The following is a 19932-nucleotide window of genomic DNA, read 5'->3' as shown; positions in this document are numbered from 1 at the left end:
AGACCCAGGTGCCCAAACACCAACAGTCATGCTGTCTGCGGGTTGCTTCTGTCCTGGTCACAATGGATTAATAAACTAACGATGTAAGAAGCCCAAGCCAAGGCACTTCCAGCCTTTGGCTCAGGGGAAATTCAAAAGCCAAAAGCTTGGCAATCCCTTCCTTGGATTATGTTTAATTCCAGGCCTCCCAAAGGCAAGAAGAATGACCTTGATGATGCTTGAAGGTGGGTCCCCGAGACCTCCACATGGGAGGAGCGCCGGCTGTAGCAGATGCCACCATAGATACCTGCTGGTTCTGTAGTCCAGCTTCTCTTGTCCATTGGGGGACTGGCCCTCCGCAATCCTGCTGCTGCTTCTGGAGGGAATGTCAATCACAGGACCCTAGTTCCTCGCCAGTGTGGCCCACGGGAATGAGCATGTGACTCAAGCTGGGTCAATCAGAGCCTTCCATGAGATTTGAGATGGAAAAGCGTCCCTTAGAGAGTGTGAATCCTGAAGTTATAGGCTCGGGGCTGCTGGCAGCCATCTTTCCCACCAGGTGGAAGAAAGAATGAGGTCAGCATGCAAAGAGATGCAGAGTCAAGAGGCCTGGGTGCAGTTGAGAGGCCTGAGGACATTAAGCTCCTGGATCCAGCCATACCTGAAGCAGCAGCCACCTTCAGCCATCCCCAATACAGGACCCAGGGAATTTGCTTTGTTGCTTAAGCCAGTTTGGGCTGGTTTTTCCCTAGGGAGAGAGCACTCTCAAGGCAGAACTGAAAGGGCCTGAGGTTCCTCACCCCCACTGTTAAGGGTGGACAGCTGATGGCAGACACCCCCTGCCTCTGGAACAGGCAGCTCCAGCTTCCTCCAGTAAAAGTCTTGTGGGTCCTTCTCTGGGGCGACACAATAAATGTATGAAGACTGCTAGGGCAGCTTATCCCAGCATACTTGTAGGATAACACCTAGTTTTTAAGAGAAAAGCTGGAAATTCACTTAAAGACAGTTGAAAATATTGCAAGTTGCTCTCAGCAATAAATGCCCAGTGACACGGGAGCAATTAGTTTTGAGAACGTCTCCTTCCAATCAGTCTGTCTCTTATGCACACATGTGCACACACACCTTGACGCAGGGTGCAAAGCAATCTATTTTGTTCAGATACCTGAGAAGCAGACAGAGAGCCACCAGGAAGGTGGGCAAGGCTCTCTCCCAGCAGGAAGAAGGATGTGTCTGAAAAGATGACCCTTTCTCTCTGCCCTGGGTTTGGGGTTGAGGCTGGCATGGAGATAGTCTCCTGGCCCTGCATAAAGATGATTCTTGTGGCGACAAAACCACCCCTTGGCTCAGTTACTCCGTCAGAGATGAGCCCCAACTCTAAGCAAGGCCAGGAGACAAGGGTACCAGCCACTGCTGACAGAGCCATGTCAGTGAGGGTCCTGTCACACAGGTCATGAGGATGGGTAATGTGGGCTGGGTGCAAGTGAATGGGGTAGGGACTAGAGTGGCCCGCTCCAGGGGCACAGAGGTGTTGCCTTCATCCAACAATAGTGACCCTATTCTGCCGGTGCTCCCAAATGCCTAAGGAAAGCCAGAAATCCTGATTTTGATGTGAAATGCCCCAATTTTTAAACCATTCTAAAGGCAAAAAAGAACACTAAAAGCAGGCCAGATCAGGCTTCAAGTTGGCGACCCCTGACTGGCTGCCTTTTGGGGAGCCCAGGAAAGGAAAGGAGAAATGTCCTCAGGCCCCAAGGAGACCCAAGATGCTCCTGTGTAGTAAAACTAGGGAAAGTCATGTCAACATTGAACCTAGTTCCAGAGTCCTATCTGCCCCAGAGCAGACGCGACAGCCTCCACTCCCAGGGAGAATCGGGACCCTGTGTTGAGACCCCGGATCTAGCCTTACCTGAAGCAAGCCCTCCTAGACTGGCCAGTTCTATGCACTCATGAATGGTCACCCTTTTGTGTTTAAGCACCTGGGCATGGGTCTCTGTGGCTTACAACCAAAAACAGTCATAATTAAACAGTTCCCTAGGGGAGAAAGGCATCTCAGTGGGGTATACAGACAGCCTCAGTCACCCCATCGCTGTCTGGAACTTAGCAGAAACCCAGGGCTCTCCCACCCTCTCCAGTCAGGGATGGTCAGCATTAGGCCATGCTGGCCACGTGCAGGGGACATGGATTTTCGGTTCAGGATGTGCTGTTCCCCACAAAGAGCAGTGCCTGTAACTCACTGAACTGTTCACCAAGCACATCTTAATAGTGCATAACGGATCGTTATGCAACCAGATGCCAAGGTGAACACCCTACATTTCTGCCTCCCCAGCATCCTTCCCCCTTCTTCTTAGGGGGAACCCCAATACTCCTTGAGGCACCCATTAGCCCTTTTCAGAGCAGGAGGTTGGTTCCAGAGATGTGCATGTGATCCAGGCTGGCCAATCACTGCACCTCACTGCAACCCTGGATCACAGTGATTGGTCCAGATTGGGCATGACCCTGCTGGCCAATCAGCATTCCCCAGTGTCCCTGGCAACTGTGATTGGTTCAGGAAGTGATCTGGGACCCGCCCCCGCTTCCTGGCTAAGACTTAACTCTGGGAAGTGGGTTGGAGCCTTTGGTAGGAAGAGGATCCCTTATGCAGGCGAGCTGCAGGGAAGAGAAGGGCACCTAATAGCGATGGTCCCCTGTGTGGCGAAAGCAGAGCAAGAGGTGGACAGAGGGGAGATGGGCCTGGCTGACATCGCTAAGCCTGGATGTCCCAAAGGTGTGGTATGGTAGACATAGACACCCTGGCCTTGGCTTCATCTTCCTTCCACGAAGCCAGAAGATGGTTCTGTCCTTGCAACTTCAAGAGCCCTGACACCACACACAGGCCAGGCCTGGATCCTTGCCATCTGCTCCAGACACCCCAATTTGGGCAGCATCTAGGCCTGGGGCTCCAGCCCACATGGTCCCAGGCCCTGCAGTTAGCTGGCTTCTCATTCCGAACACTGGAGGTGAGTGGGCGGCCCTGAAACACTGGGCCCGGCTATCTGGAGACCAGAGAGCTGTTATGAGACTGGCCGGAGGAGGAAGACGAGGTGGCTGCGCTGAGCTGGGAGAAGCCGCTGGTGCAGGATTCCAGGCTGGACATGGAGCCTCTGGGGAGGAAGAGTGTGGCACATGTTACCCTCTCGCAGTAACAAGGCCCTTGGGCTGACCTACAGCAGTGGAAAAGCTGTTGATGCTGCAAATCAGGCCCCAGGGTCCCAGGCCAATGCAGAAGGAAAAGCAAGTGACACCATGAAGAGAAAAGCGCTACCCAATTCCCCACACCCCCATCTCCCCAGACGGAGCCCAGACTGCCACGGACCCACCACGGGCTTCCCTGACCTGAGGCCCTTGCATGGCCCTAAGGCCGCCACGGCCTGGGGAGTCCCTGGCCCTGTCTCCCATCTCATTCCCTCCTTGCTCTTTGCACTCAAACTCCAAGGTCGTCCTCCTAGCTCTTGCAGTGGCCTTTGTGTGCACTGAGCCTGAGGCAGAAGCCCCTTCTCTCCTCCCCAAGCTGTCTGGTTAACTCCAAACCTCAGGGCAGTGCCATCCTTGAGAACTTTCTTTTCTTGTATAGAGTCAGGGCTGTCACTATGCTGCCCAGCCTGGTCTTGAACTCCTGGGCTCAAGCGATCCTCGGGCCTCAGCCTCCCAAAGCACTTGGATTACAGGCGTGAAGCACCATGCCCAGCCTCCAAGAACTTTCTGCAATGAACGTGCTCTACATCTGCACAGTCCAACACACCCACCACTGGCCACATGGGTTGCTGGTCACCTGAAATGTCACCCATGCGACTGAGGCACTAAATTGTTCCTTTTATTTCATTCTGCTTGCTAAGTTAAATTGCTGCAGGTGGCTAGCAGCGACCGGATGGGACAGTGCAGCTTTAGGACCTTGCTTCTCAAAGCATGGTCTAGGAACTGGCAGCACCAGCAGTGCCCGGTGCTTGTTAGAGATGCAGAACCTTGCCAGGTGCCATGGCTCATGCCTGTCTTCCCAGCACGTTGAGAGGCTGAAGAGAGGGGATTGCTTGAGGCCAGGAGTTCGAGACCAGCCTGGCTAACATGGTGAAATTGGTCTCCACTAAAAATATACACATTAGCTGGGCGTAGTGGTACGCACCTGTAATCCCAGCTACTCAGGAGGCTAAGGCATGAGAATTGCTTGAACCTAGGAGGTGAAGGCTGCAGTGAGTAGAGATCGTGCCACTGCACTGCAGCCTGGGTGACAGAGTGAAACTCTGTCTCAAACAAACAAACAAACAAAAAGCCAGGCATGGTAGTACACGCCTATAGTCCCAGCTACTTGGGAAGCTAAGGTTGGAGGATTGCTTGAGCCCAGGAGTTCAAGGCTACAGTAAGCTAGGATTGCACCGCTGCATTCCAGCATGGGTAACAGAGTGAGACTCTGTTTCTAAAAATAAATAAATAAAAAGACCCCCTGGTGACTTGTGTGACCACCACACCACTTAGATCTCACTCCAGTGTCATGTTCCAAACTCCTTCCCCCACTCCCTCTCCCAACCCTAGGCCAGGCCCCCATCCTGTGCTCTGATAAGGCTCTAGGTTACGTCCCTGAGCACCTCCTGGCTGGGCGGCTGATACGGTTTGGCTCTATGGCCCACCCAAATCTCATCTCAAATTGTAATCCCCACGTGTTGAGGGAGGGACCTGGTAGGAGGTGATTGCCTAGTGGGAGGAAACTGCATGCCACAGCAGAAATGAAGAAGAAGGTCTGGAGGAGGAGTAGGCAATTTCTTCAAGGTTTTGCATCTTATAAAAGCACATATGATTTTGCACATGCTGTTCTCGCGATAGTGAATAAGTTCTCATGAGGTCTGATGGTGTAAAAGTGTGTAGCTTCCTTTGCTCTCTTCTCTCCTGCCCCTTTGCCTTCCGCTATGATTGTAAGTTTCCTGAGGCTTCCCCAGTCATATGGAACTGTGAGTCAATTAAACCTCCTTTCTTTATAAATTACCCAGTCTCAGTAGTTCTCTCTTTTTTTTCTCTCTCTCTCTTTTTCTTTTCGAGACAGAGTCTCACTCTGTCGCCAAGGCTGGAGTGCAGTGGCGCGATCTCAGCTCACTGCAATCTCCACCTCCCAGGTTCAAGGCATTCTCCTGCCTCAGCCTCCCGAGTAGCTGGGATTACAGGTAGGCGCCACCACACCCGGCTAATTTTTGTATTTTTAGTAGAGAGGGGGTTTCACCATGTTGGCCAGGCTAGTCTCGAACTCCTGACCTCAGGTGATCTGCCTGCCTCGCCTCCCAAAGTGCTAGGATTATAGGCATGAGCCAGCACACCCGGCCTCAGGTAGTTCTTTACAGCAGTGTGGAAATGGACTAATACAGTGACCTTGGCCATGGCATCCATCGCTGACCATAGTTACACTTGGGTGTGAGCATTTGATCTCTGCTTCATGATGGCAGACCCTATCTGTCTGGTCTGCCCGCGATCGAAGCCACCACCTGCCCCCTGAGGGTGACCAGGAAACGGCCTTTGAACCGATTTTCTCATGAGGCTACAGGAGGACAGGGCAGTAAGGTCCTCTCATGGTGACCACCCTAGACAGGTTGGTGTGCAGCGTCTGGTCCAGCCCACCCCTCTGGCCTCCACATGCCCGGCTTCAGAATCAGCCCTCCCAGAGACAGACCTCCAATGCCTGCATCTATTCTTCTGTGTCCCCTAGGGCCTCAGCCTCTCGCCTCACACTGAGGATCCATGGCCGAAACATGATCACAAAGAGTGAATCGCCAGCCCCCTGACAAGCTATGGGACCCCTCCTTGGATAAAGACTCTGGCCCAGTGTTCCTCACTCTGGGCTGCCCATGCCCCTGGGATCCTTGGAGCTCCACCTGGAATTTGGGGTCTAGACTCTGTACCCTCCTGGAACCTCAATTTTACCCCTACAGTAAAGAATTTAAAGCATTATTCTTAGATGAAAACTAACGCAGATCCATCAAGAAGCAGGGTGCAAAATCATACGTGCTTTTATAAAATACAAAACCTTGAAGAAACTGCCTGCTCCGCCTCCAGACCTTTTTCTTCATTTCTGCTGTGGCATGCATACCGCACGCCCAGGTGACAGGCAGCTTCCCCCAGCCATCTCATTCTCATGATACACCCACAAGACTGGAGCTCAAGTGGTTCCCATTTAAGGGATGAAGCACCTGAGGCTCAGGGAGGTAAAGTGATTTGCCCGAGGTCACATAGCAACCAGGAAGTGCTGGAGGTCTTAACCATTACATTTCCCTGTCTCTCTGAAAGCAACAACTTGGGGAGGGTTGTCTAAAGGCACCTTTTTAGAATATTCTAAAATATTCCCATGGAATTCTAGGAGTGAGGGGAGGCCCACATGAGAGGGTTTAAGACTCCCCTTCTCCTCCCCTCCAGGTGCTCCAGAAAGTTGAGCCTCTGCCCAGGGTTTCATTGGAAGGAAAAGCCCTGCTTCAGAAGTGGAGTCAGAGACACAGAGCTGGGCCTTCCTCATACCCTAGTGAGGGAACTCCAGCCATGCCCATGCTGGGGCCCCACCCCCGGAGAAGCTGACCCAGCGGAGAGACAACAGCCCAGGCATCTGCATTGTTACTCAGCCCCAGGGCCCTTCCTGCCCGGGTCTCCACTCCCGAGCCCTCCTACCTGAAGTCCTCAGAGGCGAGCACCTCATAGTAGTAGAGAAGCTTGCACTTGGGGCCAGGGCTGTGCAGAGCCGTCAGGACGTCGTCCACACCCGGGAGGCTGCAGGCCACACTGCCAGGGGGGCTGTGCATTTGCCACTGGAGCAGGTAGACGCCGGGCCACCGGGTCACATGGGAGCCCTGAAACACAGCAGCCCCGCCCTGAGGCCCTGGGTCCTCCTGAGGACAGGTCGAGGGGGCTGAGCCGTCGTGGTCTTTTCATCATCAAGCTTGGAAATTGGGGCTCTTCTCCCTCTGTCCCTTTCTCCCGTCCACCAGCAAATCCTCCTGTCAGGGCCTCTGGAAGCCGTCCTTGCTATTACCCCCGTATCCCTGGGACCAGAGCCTCCCTCTTAATCTGGGAAGGAGCTGACGCCTGGGCGGGGGGTGCAACTTCAGGACAACAGAGGTGCTTAAACACCTGGATTTTGTGGGTTTTTGCTCTGCTGAGCGGGATTTGCAAACCAAGGGGATTAGGAGAGGGATTTGGGCCAGGAGCTCACAGGCGCTTAGAGAGAATTTGTGGAGGGGTCAGGGAGAGTGAGAAAGGGAAGTGTCTGTTTTTACAAGAAGAGCCATTGTGGGTTGCTCTGGGTTGAGAAGTTCAGTGGGACCCAGGGGTGGCCGTGAAGGACATGCAGGATGGCCCTCCACCCTCTCCCCACTGGGAACTTCGGTGACATCGGCAGCGTCTGCCAGTGTTCATGGAGCTGGTGCGGCATGTGCATGTGTCATTTGGGGAGTCAGAGTGACGTTCCACCTGCAATACTGGCCTCCTGGAGAATGTGGGGTCAACAGGGACAGCCCATATTCTGGTTACACATCCAAGTTCTGTTCCAAGACTATAGTTTCTTTTCTTTTTTTTCCTGAGATGGAGTTTCACTCTGTCACCCAGGCTGGAGTGTGATGGCACAATCTCAGCTCACTGCAACATCCACCTCCCGGGTTCAAGCAATTCTCCTGCCTTAGCCTCCCGAGTAACTGGGATTACAGGCACATGCCACCATGCCTGGCTTTTTTTTTTTTTTTTTTTTGTATTTTTAGTAGAGACAGGGTTTCACCATGTTGGCCAGGCTGGTCTCGAACTCCTTACTTCAGTTGATCCACCTGCCTCGGCCTCCCAGAGTGCTGGGATTACAGGCGTGAGCCACCGCGCCCTGCCCAAGACCTACAGTTTATTTTGTATCAGTTCTGAAACCACAGTGTGCATCAAAAATCTTGACCACTGACCTCAGAACCTTAGCACCTCCCCTTCCATCCAAACTAACTTCTAGCCCCTCCCCAGCACTCATGCTGCCCTGGTGTCCACCTGCCTTCTCCCTGTGGCTTCAATTTTGTTCTTTCTATTCCTTCCACCTGGAACATCATCCCCTCTCAACCCCTCCCAGATCCAGCCACAACTCAAGGTCTTTGTCCATACTGAAGCCACTTGAATGCATGCAGGCAACCTAGACTTCAAATTTCAACATGCTCATCCTTCCCCCCGCACAAGTTAATGCAGTGGGTTGAACAGTGTACCCCCAAAATTCATGTCCAACCAGAACCTCAGAACATGATCTTATTTGGAAATAGGGTCTTTGTGGTTAAGCATTTAGAGTGAGGCCAGCCATGGTGGCTCACACCTCTAATCCCAGCACTTTGGGAGGCTGCCTGAGCTCAGGCATTCAAGACCAGCCTGGGCAACATAGCAAGACCCCGTCTCTACTAAAAATACAAAACTTAGCTGGGCATGGTGGCGGGCACCTATAGTTCCAGCAACTCAGGAGGCTGAGATGGGAGGATCACTTGAGCCCAGGAGATGGAGGCTGTGGTGAGCTGTGATCACACCACTGCACTCCCAGCCCCACAACAGTGTACTGATCATGGATAGAGTGAGACCCTGTCTCAAAAAAAAAAAAAAAAAACAAGAACCGGATTTAGGGTGGGGCCTAAATGCGATGGCTAATGTCCTTGCAGGAGAGAGTGGAGTTTTGAGACTCAGAAGAGAGACAGACAGAGAAGAAACCCCTTTAAGGACAGAGGCAGAGATTGGGGTGGTGCATCTACCCGCCAATGACACCCAGGATTGCCAGGGGCCACCTAAGGCTAGGACAGAGGCGTAGAATGAACCCCTTCCTAGAGCGTTCAGAGGGAGCATGGCCCTGCCAACACCTTGGTTTTGGACTTGTGACCTCCTGAACTGTGAGACAATAAATTGTTGTTGTTTTCGGCCATGTAGTTTGTGGTAACTCATTACTGCAACCCCAAGAAACAAATACAGTTAGATCCTGTTAGAAGTCCCGTTTCTCAGATGGGGAAACTGAGGTTCCAGACCCTGTACTCCTACCCAAGACACCAGCCACCTCTCAGCAGAGCACCCTGTGCTTTCTCGATTTTGCACTGGCTGCCGTTGGGCAGGTGAGCACTTCATTATGTGAGACCCTGTGTGTCTTTCCTCTGCCCTGTCCTGCAGGGTTCCTGAGGCTGGGGACCAGCAGCCCAGTTTGTCCTCCGCTGTATCCCCAGAAGCCTGGCACGTGGTGGACGCTCAGTGCTGCTTGGCGAGCGAATGAGTGGTCCAGAGAATGCAAACCTGGATGCTCTCCCCTTCCCGGCAGACGAGGGGAGCCTCCACACGACTGTAATCCCTGCCCAGGACCCAGCCTTTGTCGATCAGCTGCCCGCTGGCCCTGGTCCCTGGCTCCCGGGCGCCCGGCCTGGGCACCTTCTTGGCGTGGTACAGGCTGAACACCACGTCCCCTCGCAGAATGTCGAAGTCCCAGGTGATGACCGACTCCCCTTCCAGAATCTCCACGGCCACCTGCGTGGAGACAGGCGAGGTCTGAGTCACAGCCGAGACGGGAGAGCTGGGGTTGGGAAGACGGTGGCAGGAGGGACTGTGGGTGCCCCCTGGGGTCTCCTTTCCCAGGCCACACACTCGTTCCTTACAGAAATGCCCTCCTCTCCTTAGTTTTCTCCTGAGACCTCACCTGCAACAGATCACTGGCATAAGAATCCTCATCTCGGCCAGGCTTGGTGGCTCACACCTGTAATCCCAACACTCTGGGAGGCCAAGGCAGGTGGATCACTTGAAGTCAGGGGTTCGAGACCAGCCTGGCCAACATGGTGAAACCCCATCTCTACTAAAAATACAAAAAAAAACCACACAAAACAAAAAACAGCCAGGCGTGCTGGCTGGCTCCTGTAATCCCAGCTACTCAGGAGACTGAGGCAGGAGAATCACTTGAACCTGGGAGGAGAGAGACAGAGAGAGAGGCCAGGTGCCGTGGCTCCTGCCTATAATCCCAGCACTTTGGGAGGCCAAGGCAGTCGGATCATCTGAGGTCAGGAGTTCAAGACCAGCCTGGTCAACATGGTGAAACCCCGTCTCTACTAAAAATACAAAAATTAGCTGGACACAGTGGCATGTGCCTGTAATTCCAGCTACTTGGGAGGCTGAGGCAGGAGAATCGCTTGAACCCGGGAGGTGGAGGTTGCAGTGAGCTGAGATCATGCCACTGCACTCCAGCCTGGACAACAGAGTGAGACTCCATCTCAAAAAAAAAAAAAAAAAAAAAAAAAAGAATCCTCATCTCAAGCTGTGTTTTGGGGTCACCTGACCTAAGATGACAGACCCCCAGCCCAGCGGGCCCTCCACGGCCAGGCCCAGGCACCTCATGGGGGGCTCCGCGGAGCACGCTGGCTGAATGGTAGGTCTCGCTCCACTGCCACAGCTGGTCCGCGTGCTCCTGCTCCTCTTCCGTCATATAGAGGGACTTGGGGACCAGCCCTCCCTCAGGGACATTACACTGTAGGTCAGAGATAAAGGGCAGCGGGTCAGGGCCAGTCGAGGTCTGGCTGGCCTGATCCACAGGAGGGTGCTGCGTGACCCCCGAAGCTGTTCATAACAGCAACCTCTTACTGAGTAGGCTGTGGGCTTCCATGACCCCATTTAATCCCCAGGTCCACCCGTGCAGTGGAGAGTATTATTCTTCCCGTTTCACAGAGGAAGGAATGGAGGCGTGGGCAAGTCACAGCAGAAAGTGAGTGCACCAGTGCACAAACCCATGTGCATCACAGCCCCATGCTCATGTCACTTTACCCTGTGCTGGACTGACAGCCAGGTTGGGGGCCTCTCCACACCGCAGCCCATAGCAGCTGCCTCTCCCCCTCAGAAGTGGGGGTGGAGCAGTCACTGCACTGAAATGGACAGATTTCCCCAAACCAAAGGCCCCCTGGATGGGCAGGCCTTGGCAGACCCACCTGCCACCACCAAACAATGATTCCCCCCACCCCGTTTCACTTGTAGAAACACTGGGATTAGCAAAGCAAGGCCACCGTTCAGTGTCCTTCCATAAGCCACTCTCCGCTCTGCAGAACCGTTTGCTAAAAATAAGTCGTGTGTGCCACGTATCACAAATGGAGAGAACAGGCAAGCCTGGAAAAATTCCTAGGAAAAGACTTTTTTAAAATCCAGCAATGATGCAAGTTCACTGTTTGGTATTTCTGTTAGAAACGAAGAGGGCCCAGGCCACTGGGGGCCATGTGAGATGACAGGGTTGTGACCTAGGGTCACTCCAGCCTGTCATTTCATCCCCAGGGGAGGCAATAAAGGCCTGGACACTGCCTCCCTTGAAGGGGGATCCTGATGGTCTCAGGCTGTGACTGTGGGTTGCAGACTAGCCCCAGCGCCACGGTCCAGAGCTGCAGACATTGGAGTCACCTCCCCTGCAGTGAGTGAGCAGGTAAACTTGCTGCTTGGCAATGTCTTTGATGGGAATACAGAATGGGTAAGCCTTTGACTGGCCTAGTCTTTAGGCTTCCAGAAACTTCTATCTCACTATGTTTGAAGGACCCAAAGGAAGGCCCAACCTCAAAACAGCACCACCTCTCTTTGAAGCAGCTTCTAAAGCAAGCCCTGTGGCTGCTGAGAGCCAGCAAGACCCTCCCCAGGCAGAGTGCACGGGCCGCACCCAGCCCGAATCCACCTCCCAGCCCCACTCCAGGAATCCCAGCCTCCCAGCCAGCCGCGCCACCTCCTCCAGCCCAGCTCTGGCTGCGGACGCGGAAGCCTCACCACGCTCTCTCCCCCAAGGAAGTCAGGGATGACTTCTCTATCCAGATAATCCACAAGGCCTCCGGGTCCCTGGTAGTTGCTGCCACTGTAGATGAGGAACTTCCGCCGGGTGTTTTCGTTGATGAAGGGGCTGATCTGAAACCAGGACATAAGGCAAGATGGGTATTTTTTTTTTTATTGAGATAGAATTCATACAACATAGAATTAATCATTGTAAAGCGCCCAGTTCAGGGGCTTTCAGTGCACTCACTACATTGTACAGTCAGCACCTCTACCTAGACATGTTCATCATCCCAGAAGGAAACCCCATTCCCACCCCACAGTCACTTCCCATCTCCCCTCCCCCAGCCCACGGCAACCACCCATCTACGCTCTGTTTCTGTGGATTTGCCTATTCTGCATGTTTTCTGTTTTTGTTTTTGTTTTTGTTTTGGAGACAGAGTCTCGCTCTGTTGCCCAGGCTGGAGTGCAATGGCGTGATCTTGGCTCACTGCAACCTCCGCCTCCCAGGTTCAAGCGATTCTCCTGCCTCAGTCTCCCGAGTAGCTGGGATTACAGGCTCCCACCACCACACCTGGCTAATTTCTGTATTTTGATTTTGTACTTTCGTATTTTCACCATGTTGGCCAGGCTGGTCTCAAACTCCTGAACTCAGGTGATCCGCCCACCTCAGCCTCCCAAAGTACTAGGATTACAGGTGTGAGCCACCACGCCCGTGCCTATTCTGTACATTTCATATAAAGGAGATCACACAGTACATGAACTTCCCTGTCTGGCCCCTTTGACTGAGCATCATGTTCTCGAGGTCCCTCTGTGTTGGAGCATGGATCAGTGCTTCCTTCCTTTTTTCTTTTTTTTTTTTTTTTTGAGATGGAGTCTCGCTCTGTTGCCCAGGTTGGAGTGCAGTGGCATGATCTTGGCTCACTGCAAGCTCCACCTACCGAGTTCATGCCATTCTCCTGCCTCAGGCTCCCAAGTAGCTGGGACTACAGGCACCCACCACCACGCCCGTTCTTTTTTTTTTTTTATTTTTAGTAGAGACGGGATTTCACCGTGTTAGTCAGGATGGTCTTGATCTCCTGACCTCGTGATCCACCTGCCTCGGCCTCCCAAAGTGCTGTGATTACAGGCATGAGCCACCACGCCCGGCCACTTCCTTCTTATGGATGAATGTTATTCCATTACATGGATGGAACAGTATTCCACAGTTTATTCCAGCTTGAATCCATTTTAACACTGAGCTCTAAGCCACATGTTGATAAAGAAGGAAGGAAGTGGGAGAGAGAGAAGGAAGGAAGGAGCCCTTGGCATGGCAGGAAACAGGCCAGTTCTACAGGGAATGTCACAAGCAAGAGATGCATGAGGAACCTACAATCCCCCCGTGCAGGGTCCTCTCCTGTCCCCAGCCCCACTGCCCTCTGTGCTGGGCCCTCTCCTGTCCCCAGCTCCACTGCCCCCCCGTGCTGTGCTGGGCCCCAGGAGGCTGAAGGCTGACCCCCCCAGTAGCTCCCTGCCCCCACCCCCAGCCCAGCTTTCCCCAGGATTCTGCAAGGACATTCCCTTCTCTTGGGGGTGGCCAGGCTTACTGCAGTCACTGGTGCTTGGGGTCTCGCCTTCCCCTGCCCACACCTCTGCAAGGAACCCCTTCAGGACACCCCTCATTTGAACCATCTGGGTGAGGTCCACATCCAGCCAGGACCCCGGCCGATGCGCTCGCACTCCCAAAACCACCCCAAACGGCAGGTGAACTTAATTTTCCCGGAGATTAGGACAATTAGGGATAAAAAGCTTCAGAAGCAGCTCTTGCCTCCTAGCCTCACCTGAACAGAGCCTTGAAGCACCCACAAAAGCTAGACAACTTCCTGGCCCCTAAGTCTGTCCCCCACCCTCCCCTGCTACTGAACCCTCCATGGGTCCCTACTGCCCCAGGACAAAGTCCCATCTTCACCACGGGCCCCTGTACATCTTCCAGCCTCCTCAGGTGCCATCATCCCTTTCACTCCTCTTTGCTCAGTCACCCTGGACTGTTTCTTCAATTCCTCCAAAACATCAAGCTGCATCCAGCCTCCTGGCCTTTGCCCACGCTGTGCGGTGGCCGGCTGCACCCTTCTCTTGTGTATGTGTGCACGTGCACACGTGCATGCACACGTGTACCCACCGGGTTACAATATAAAGTATATTTCAGGTCAGGCTTAGTGGCTCACACCTATAATACGAACACTTTGAGAAGCCAAGGCAAGAGGACTGCTTGAGCCCAGGAATTTGAGACCCACGCTAATAGGCATGGGGGTTCTTTTTGGGGCGACAGAAATGTTCTGAGATTGGCTAGTGGTGACGGTTGCTTAACTCAGTGAATACACTAAAAACCACTAGGGTCTATACTTCAAAAGTGTGAGCTTTATGCTTTGTGAGTTTCATCTCCAAAAAGTTATTAAATGAAATGAAACAGGAAAAGAACAGAGCCGCTCGCAGAGGAGCCCCTTCCCATCCCACCCACCCCCGGGGAAGGGCCTGGCCCAGGTTCCAGCTCTTACCAGCGTCCAGAGCACGGGGAAGACGCGGGGCGCTCGCACGATGAGCAGCCGACCCAGGGTCTCTGGGTAATTGTCCTCAACCACCTCAATCATCCGCAGCAGGGCCTTCACTCCCGGCCGCCACAGGTGCCGCATGTTGAGTCCCTCCAGGTCCAGCAGGCAGGTCCAGGAGCTGTGCAGAAACGGCCCCAGCTCCACCTGGCTCTGCTGGCTCCCAAGGCCACCAACACCCTCCCCACGGGGGATGAACAGGGAGGCTCTGAGAGTCAGGGCTGTGAGCAGAGGGGGTGCTTCTGCCACAGTAGGGAGCCCATGCGGTGAAGAGAGTCAGAGTGTGGACTTCAGGGCTGAGCGCCCACATTCTAGTCTCACCTCCCCCCTTGAGAGCTCTGGGTCAGGGCCACAGACCCACGTCCTCACAGGACAGTGGCAAACGTAGTCACAGTCCCCATCTGAAACAACTGCTGTTAGGATCGAGTGAGATGGTATATACAAAGCTGTCTGCAAGGACGGGCACACCACATGCCCTCCATGAAAACTGGTTATCACAAGTGGCCATTTAGGCCTAGCGTTCCACTATTGGAACACTAAGCGTGTGGGAGTTATTTCTATCCTACTGCTCACCAGGGTCTGATGGCAAAAATTCAAAACATTGCAACCTCAGGCATAAATGAGTTAATTGTTGAAAAGATGCTAACTACTAAACAGAGCAGAGGTGCCGAAAGCATGCACTCCACAGTCAGATGGCCAGGGTTCAAATCCCAGTTCTGCCACTTGCTGTGTGAGCTTGGTCAAGTCCTGAACCTCTCTGTGCCTCCGTTTCATTAGTACTCATTCATTAGGAAAATAACTGTTTCACTGCAGTGGCTGGTGCCTGGGAACCTTTCCCTCCCAGATTGTTTCCTTAAACCTGTACATACCTCTCCAAAGCATCCCTTCATGACGCCCCCTCATTCGAGCCATCTGGGATGAATTATGCTTCCAGCCAGGACACTAATGGATTGATTCCCAGTCCCACCCCAACATACATGTCCTTAGAAAATCTTTAGAGATAGGCCGGGTGCGGTGGCTCACACCTGTAATCCCAGCACTTTGGGAGGCTGAGGCGGGTGGATCACAACGTCAGGAGATCAAGACCATCCTGGCTAACACGGTGAAACCCTGTCTCTACTAAAAATACAAAAATTAGCCAGGCGTGGTGGCGGGCGCCTGTAGTCCCAGCTACTTGGGAGGCTGAGGCAGGAGAATGGCGTGAACCCGGGAGGCGGAGCTTGCAGTGAGCCGAGATTGTGCCACTGCACTCCAGTCTGGGCGACAGAGACTCCGTCTCAAAAAAAACAAAAAAAAGAAAGAAAATCTCTGGAGACAAGCCTGGCCAACGTGGTGAAACCCCATCTCTACTAAAAATACAAAAATTAGCCAGGCGTGCCAGTGGACGCCTACAATCCCAGCTACTTGGGAAGCTGAGGCATGAGAATCACTTGAACCCGGGAGGTGGAGGTTGGAGTGAGCCAAGATTGCACCACTGCACTCCAGCCTGGGTAACAGAATGAGACACTGTCAAAAAAAAAAAAAAAAAAAAAAAAAATCTCCAAACAGCAAAGGAACTTTAATTTTCACAAAGATCTGGATACCGGGGGCTGAAAAGCTGGAACAGCAGGTCCTGCCCGCCCGTGTCTCACAGGGCTGTTTAGGAGGAGGAACTAAATCAAGGTGCTTAGAATGGCACCTGCTACATAGCAAGTGCAAGATCCATGTTCACATTATTTTTAAACCATTATTATTTTTGAGAATCAATTTTTAAAAGCCTCTTTACAGGCCGGGAGCAGAGGCTGACGCCTATAATCCCAACATGTTGGAAACAAAAAAACAAAAATTAGCTGGGCACGGTGGTGCACAGCTGTAGTCCCAGATACTTGGGAGGCTGAGGTGGGAGGATTGCTTGAGCCCAGCAGGTCAAGGCTGCAGTGAGCTGTGATTGTACCACTGCACTCCAGCTTGGGTGACATAGTGAGAGCCTGTCTCAAAAAATAAAAAAATAAAAAAGTCACTTTTACAGAAGAGGAAACTGCTGCTCAGGAAGGTTTGCTGCCTTTGGGGGCGATGCCACCATAAGTACTGGCTCCAGGAAACAGCTCAGGAACAGAAACGTGGGGGAGTCAGAGGACAGTGGGTGCCTGCAGAGGACAGTGGGTTCCTGGATGTGCCATGACAGAGCCAAGGCAGAACTCGTGGTGGAGAGCTGATCTCAAAAATCAAAGTCAAGGAGACTGTTGAGCAGAGTGGGAGGATAAAGTCTTCGAGCTGGAAGCTGGACAAGACCCCAGGTTCAAATCCAGCTCTGTCCTGACCGGTTCACAAGCTTCTATGGGGGCCGCCATTCTGAGTCTCAGTTTCCTCATGCATAAGAAATGGGGATGCTCTGGGCCCTGCCTGAAGACCCAGAAGACCACTGTAGAAACTGGGGGAGAATGAAGCCCCTGGCACACTGCCTGGCATAGTACACACGCACAGTGGACCCCTCTTCATCCTCCGTCTTTGCTGTTTAGGAGGGATTTGTCCCCAGCCCAGGTTCTTGCCTGATGGGACGGCCCAGCTGCCTTGTGCTCCCCTCACACCGCTTCTGTCCTTCCTCATTGACGGAGAGAACCTGGAAGGGAGACAGTGCTCCTGAACACCCACCTCGCTGCTCTACCCTGTGCAGCCCTTCCCAGGCCCGGCCCCGGCCGCAGGGTCCAGGAACGAGACCCCTGACTCACGTGCCGCAGCAGCACCTCCTCCCCCACAGCCTTCATCAAGCCTTTGGTGTCCATCTGGCCCAGGCGGAGGATGTAGAGGGGGCGGCCGTCTTTGTGGATGGGGTCGAGCAAAAAGAAGAGCCCATTATTTAGAGGACTGCTTACGAGTGGGCAGGTCACAGCTGCAGGTGAGGGCTTCACCCCCTCAGGCTGCAACCCACCAAGCCCGATCCAGCCTTCACTTACTAGCACCCTGCCTGCTTCCAAGAGGGGCTGATGCCACTTATTATGAAAGGCAGAAAAACAGAAGTGTTACAAGGAGGATAAGGGCCAGCGCAGTGACTTACACCTATAACGCCAGCATTCTGGGGGGCTGAGGCAGGAGGATTGCTTCAACTCAGGAGTTTGAGACCAGCCTGGGCAACATAGTGAGATCCCTTCTCTACAAAACATTTTCATTTATTTATTATTTATTTATTTATTTAAGACAGAGTCTTGTTCTGTCGCCCAGACCGGAGTGCAGTGGTGCGATCTCGGCTCACTGCAACCTCCGCCTCCAAAGAAAAGCCCAAAAATGCAAGGTTCAAGTGATTCTCCTACCTCAGCCTTCTGAGTAGCTGGGATTACATGCGCCCACCACCATGCCTGGCTAATTTTTGTATTTTTAGTAGAGATGAGGTTTCACCATCTTGGCCAGGCTGGTGTCAAACTCCTGACATCAGGTGATCCACCCACCTCAGCCTCCCAAAGTGTTGGGATCACAGGCATGAGCCACCGCACCCGACCCCATAATACTTTTTGTCAACCAATCAATACATAACCTTGTTTTATGTGGGGTTTTTGTTTGTTGGTTGGTTGATTTGTTGGTTTTTGAGACAGTCTCACTGTACCACCCACGCTGGAGTTCAGTGGAACAATCTCAGCTCTCTGCAACCTCTGCCTCCCAGGTTCAAGCAATTCTCACACCTCGGCCTCCCGAGTAGCTGGGACTACAGGCATGCACCACGCTTGGCTAATTTTTTGTATTTTTAGTAGAGACAGGGTTTCACCATGTTGACCAGGCTGGTCTCGACCCCCTGGCTTCAAGTGATCTGCCACCTCGGACTTCCAAAGTGCTGGGATTACGGACATGAGCCCACCATGCCTGACCTCTTTGTTCTCTGAGACAGGGTCTCACTCTGTCACCCAGGCTGGAGTGCCGTGGCATGATCGCGACTCACTGCAGCCTCAACCTCCCTGACTTAAACAATCCTCCCGCCTCAGCCTCCCGAGTAGCTGGAACCACAGGCATGCAGCACCATGCCCAGATAATTTTTTTGTATTTTTTGTGGAGATGTGGGTTGGGGGGCGGGGGATGTCTCACTATGTTGCCCAGACTGGTCTTGAACTCCTGGGCTTAAGAGATCCTCCAGTTTTGGCCTCCCAAAGAGCTGTGATTACAGGTGTGAACCACTGCGCCCAGTTTCTGTTTCTATTTAAGGACACTTGAATGTATATTGCTGATCTATCAGCGTTGAACTCACGGCCAGCAGCCCTGTAGCTGGTGCCTATCTGAAGCTAGTGGAGCACTCTGGGTGATTTCTTCATGGAGCACGTGGCCACTTGCTCATCCTTAGATAAAGCTAGGCGCACTTCTGCACTACACAAGGGGGCATTTTAAACAGCAAAGTCACCAAAGAAAAGCCCAAAAATATAAGAATGTGGCATTAAATAGGCCACAAAAAGGACACTGTTTAGGGTATGAGAACTGAAACAAGAAGGCAGGAGCCGCGTCGTTCAACTTCAGTAGACAGCGTGTGTGACGAGCGACTCCAATACTTTGCCACTCTGAATATGTCTCAGCGTGACTGAAAAAGTTCTGTGAATACTGATTTGGGGGTTACAAGTAAATTTCAGCAACAAGGGGAGTTCATAAATATGGATTCCATAAATAAGGAAGATTGATCGTGCATTAACAGAAACCATGCCAGCCGGCTCTTCAGGAGAGTCAAGCGTTTATCCTACTTGATATAGAGGAATGTTTAGACAAAGGACATTGGAAAGTGTGGTAGGCACAGGTTTCAGTGGCAATTTAACTTAAAAATCCAGAAACTATATTTGTAATGGGTTGAATCACGTCCCCAAAACTCATATCCATGGGGACATTAAAATGTGACCCACGCGTGGGTGCAGGGGCTCACTCCTGTAACCCCAGCACTTTAGGAGGCCAAGGCGGGCCGATCACTTGAGGTCAGGAGTTCCAAGACCAGCCTGGCCAACATGGTGAAACCCCATCTCTACTAAAAGTACGATAATCAGCCAAGCATGGTGGTGCACGCCTGTAGTCCCACCTACTCAGGAGGCTGAGGCAGGAGAATCGCTTGAACCCCGAGGGGCGGAGTTGCAGTGAGCTGAGATCACGCCATTGCACTCCAGCCTGGGTGACATAGACAGACTGTCTCAAAAAAAGAAAAAAAAGGGACCCTGCTTGGAAATAGTCTGTGCAGGTGTCATCAGTTAAGGATCTCAAGATAAAATCACACGGATTTGGGCTTAGCCCTAAATCCAATGTCCTAGGGTCCTTATGAGAAGAGGTGTGGACACAGAGACACAGAGGGGAAGGCCATGTGAAGAGAGAGGCAGAGACTGGAGTGAAGCTGCCACCAACCAAGGAGCACCTAGGGCCACCAGAAGCTGGAAAAAGCAGGGAAGGATTCTCCCCTAGAAATTTCAGAGGGAGCACAGCCCTGCTGATACCTTGATTCCAGACTTCTGGCCTCGAGAACTGTAAAAGAACACATTTCTACTGTTTTAAGCCACCAAGTTTGTGTTAATTTGCTACAGCTGCCCTTGGAAACGTACAAAATCTATGCACCTGTTACGTATACACTCGCAATTACTGTAAGTAATGGTGGGCTCACTCAGCCCAGTGGAGA

General features: G+C 52.7%; 1 protein-coding gene across 2 annotated transcripts in view; it reads right to left on the bottom strand.

Moving 5' to 3' along the window:
- Window positions 1-3007: 3007 nt before the first annotated feature.
- SEC14L5 (SEC14 like lipid binding 5) overlaps window positions 3008-19932 on the bottom strand; it is a 56257-nt gene continuing 39332 nt past the window's right edge. The window contains exons 9-16 of one of the 2 annotated variants that reach the window (XM_007984731.3): window positions 17039-17127; window positions 16859-16929; window positions 14280-14451; window positions 11746-11880; window positions 10343-10477; window positions 9262-9489; window positions 6652-6830; window positions 3008-3119 (exon numbers count right to left, since the gene is read on the bottom strand). In XM_007984731.3, coding sequence (XP_007982922.3) covers window positions 3008-3119; window positions 6652-6830; window positions 9262-9489; window positions 10343-10477; window positions 11746-11880; window positions 14280-14451; window positions 16859-16929; window positions 17039-17127 — 1121 coding nt within the window. The remainder of the gene's footprint in view (window positions 3120-6651; window positions 6831-9261; window positions 9490-10342; window positions 10478-11745; window positions 11881-14279; window positions 14452-16858; window positions 16930-17038; window positions 17128-19932) is intronic. The other variant, XM_037989875.2, reaches the window with a different exon arrangement.

This window comes from Chlorocebus sabaeus, chromosome 5, assembly GCF_047675955.1.
Source record: "Chlorocebus sabaeus isolate Y175 chromosome 5, mChlSab1.0.hap1, whole genome shotgun sequence".
Classification (NCBI taxonomy): domain Eukaryota; kingdom Metazoa; phylum Chordata; class Mammalia; order Primates; family Cercopithecidae; genus Chlorocebus; species Chlorocebus sabaeus.
This window is presented reverse-complemented; position numbering and strand designations above follow the sequence as displayed.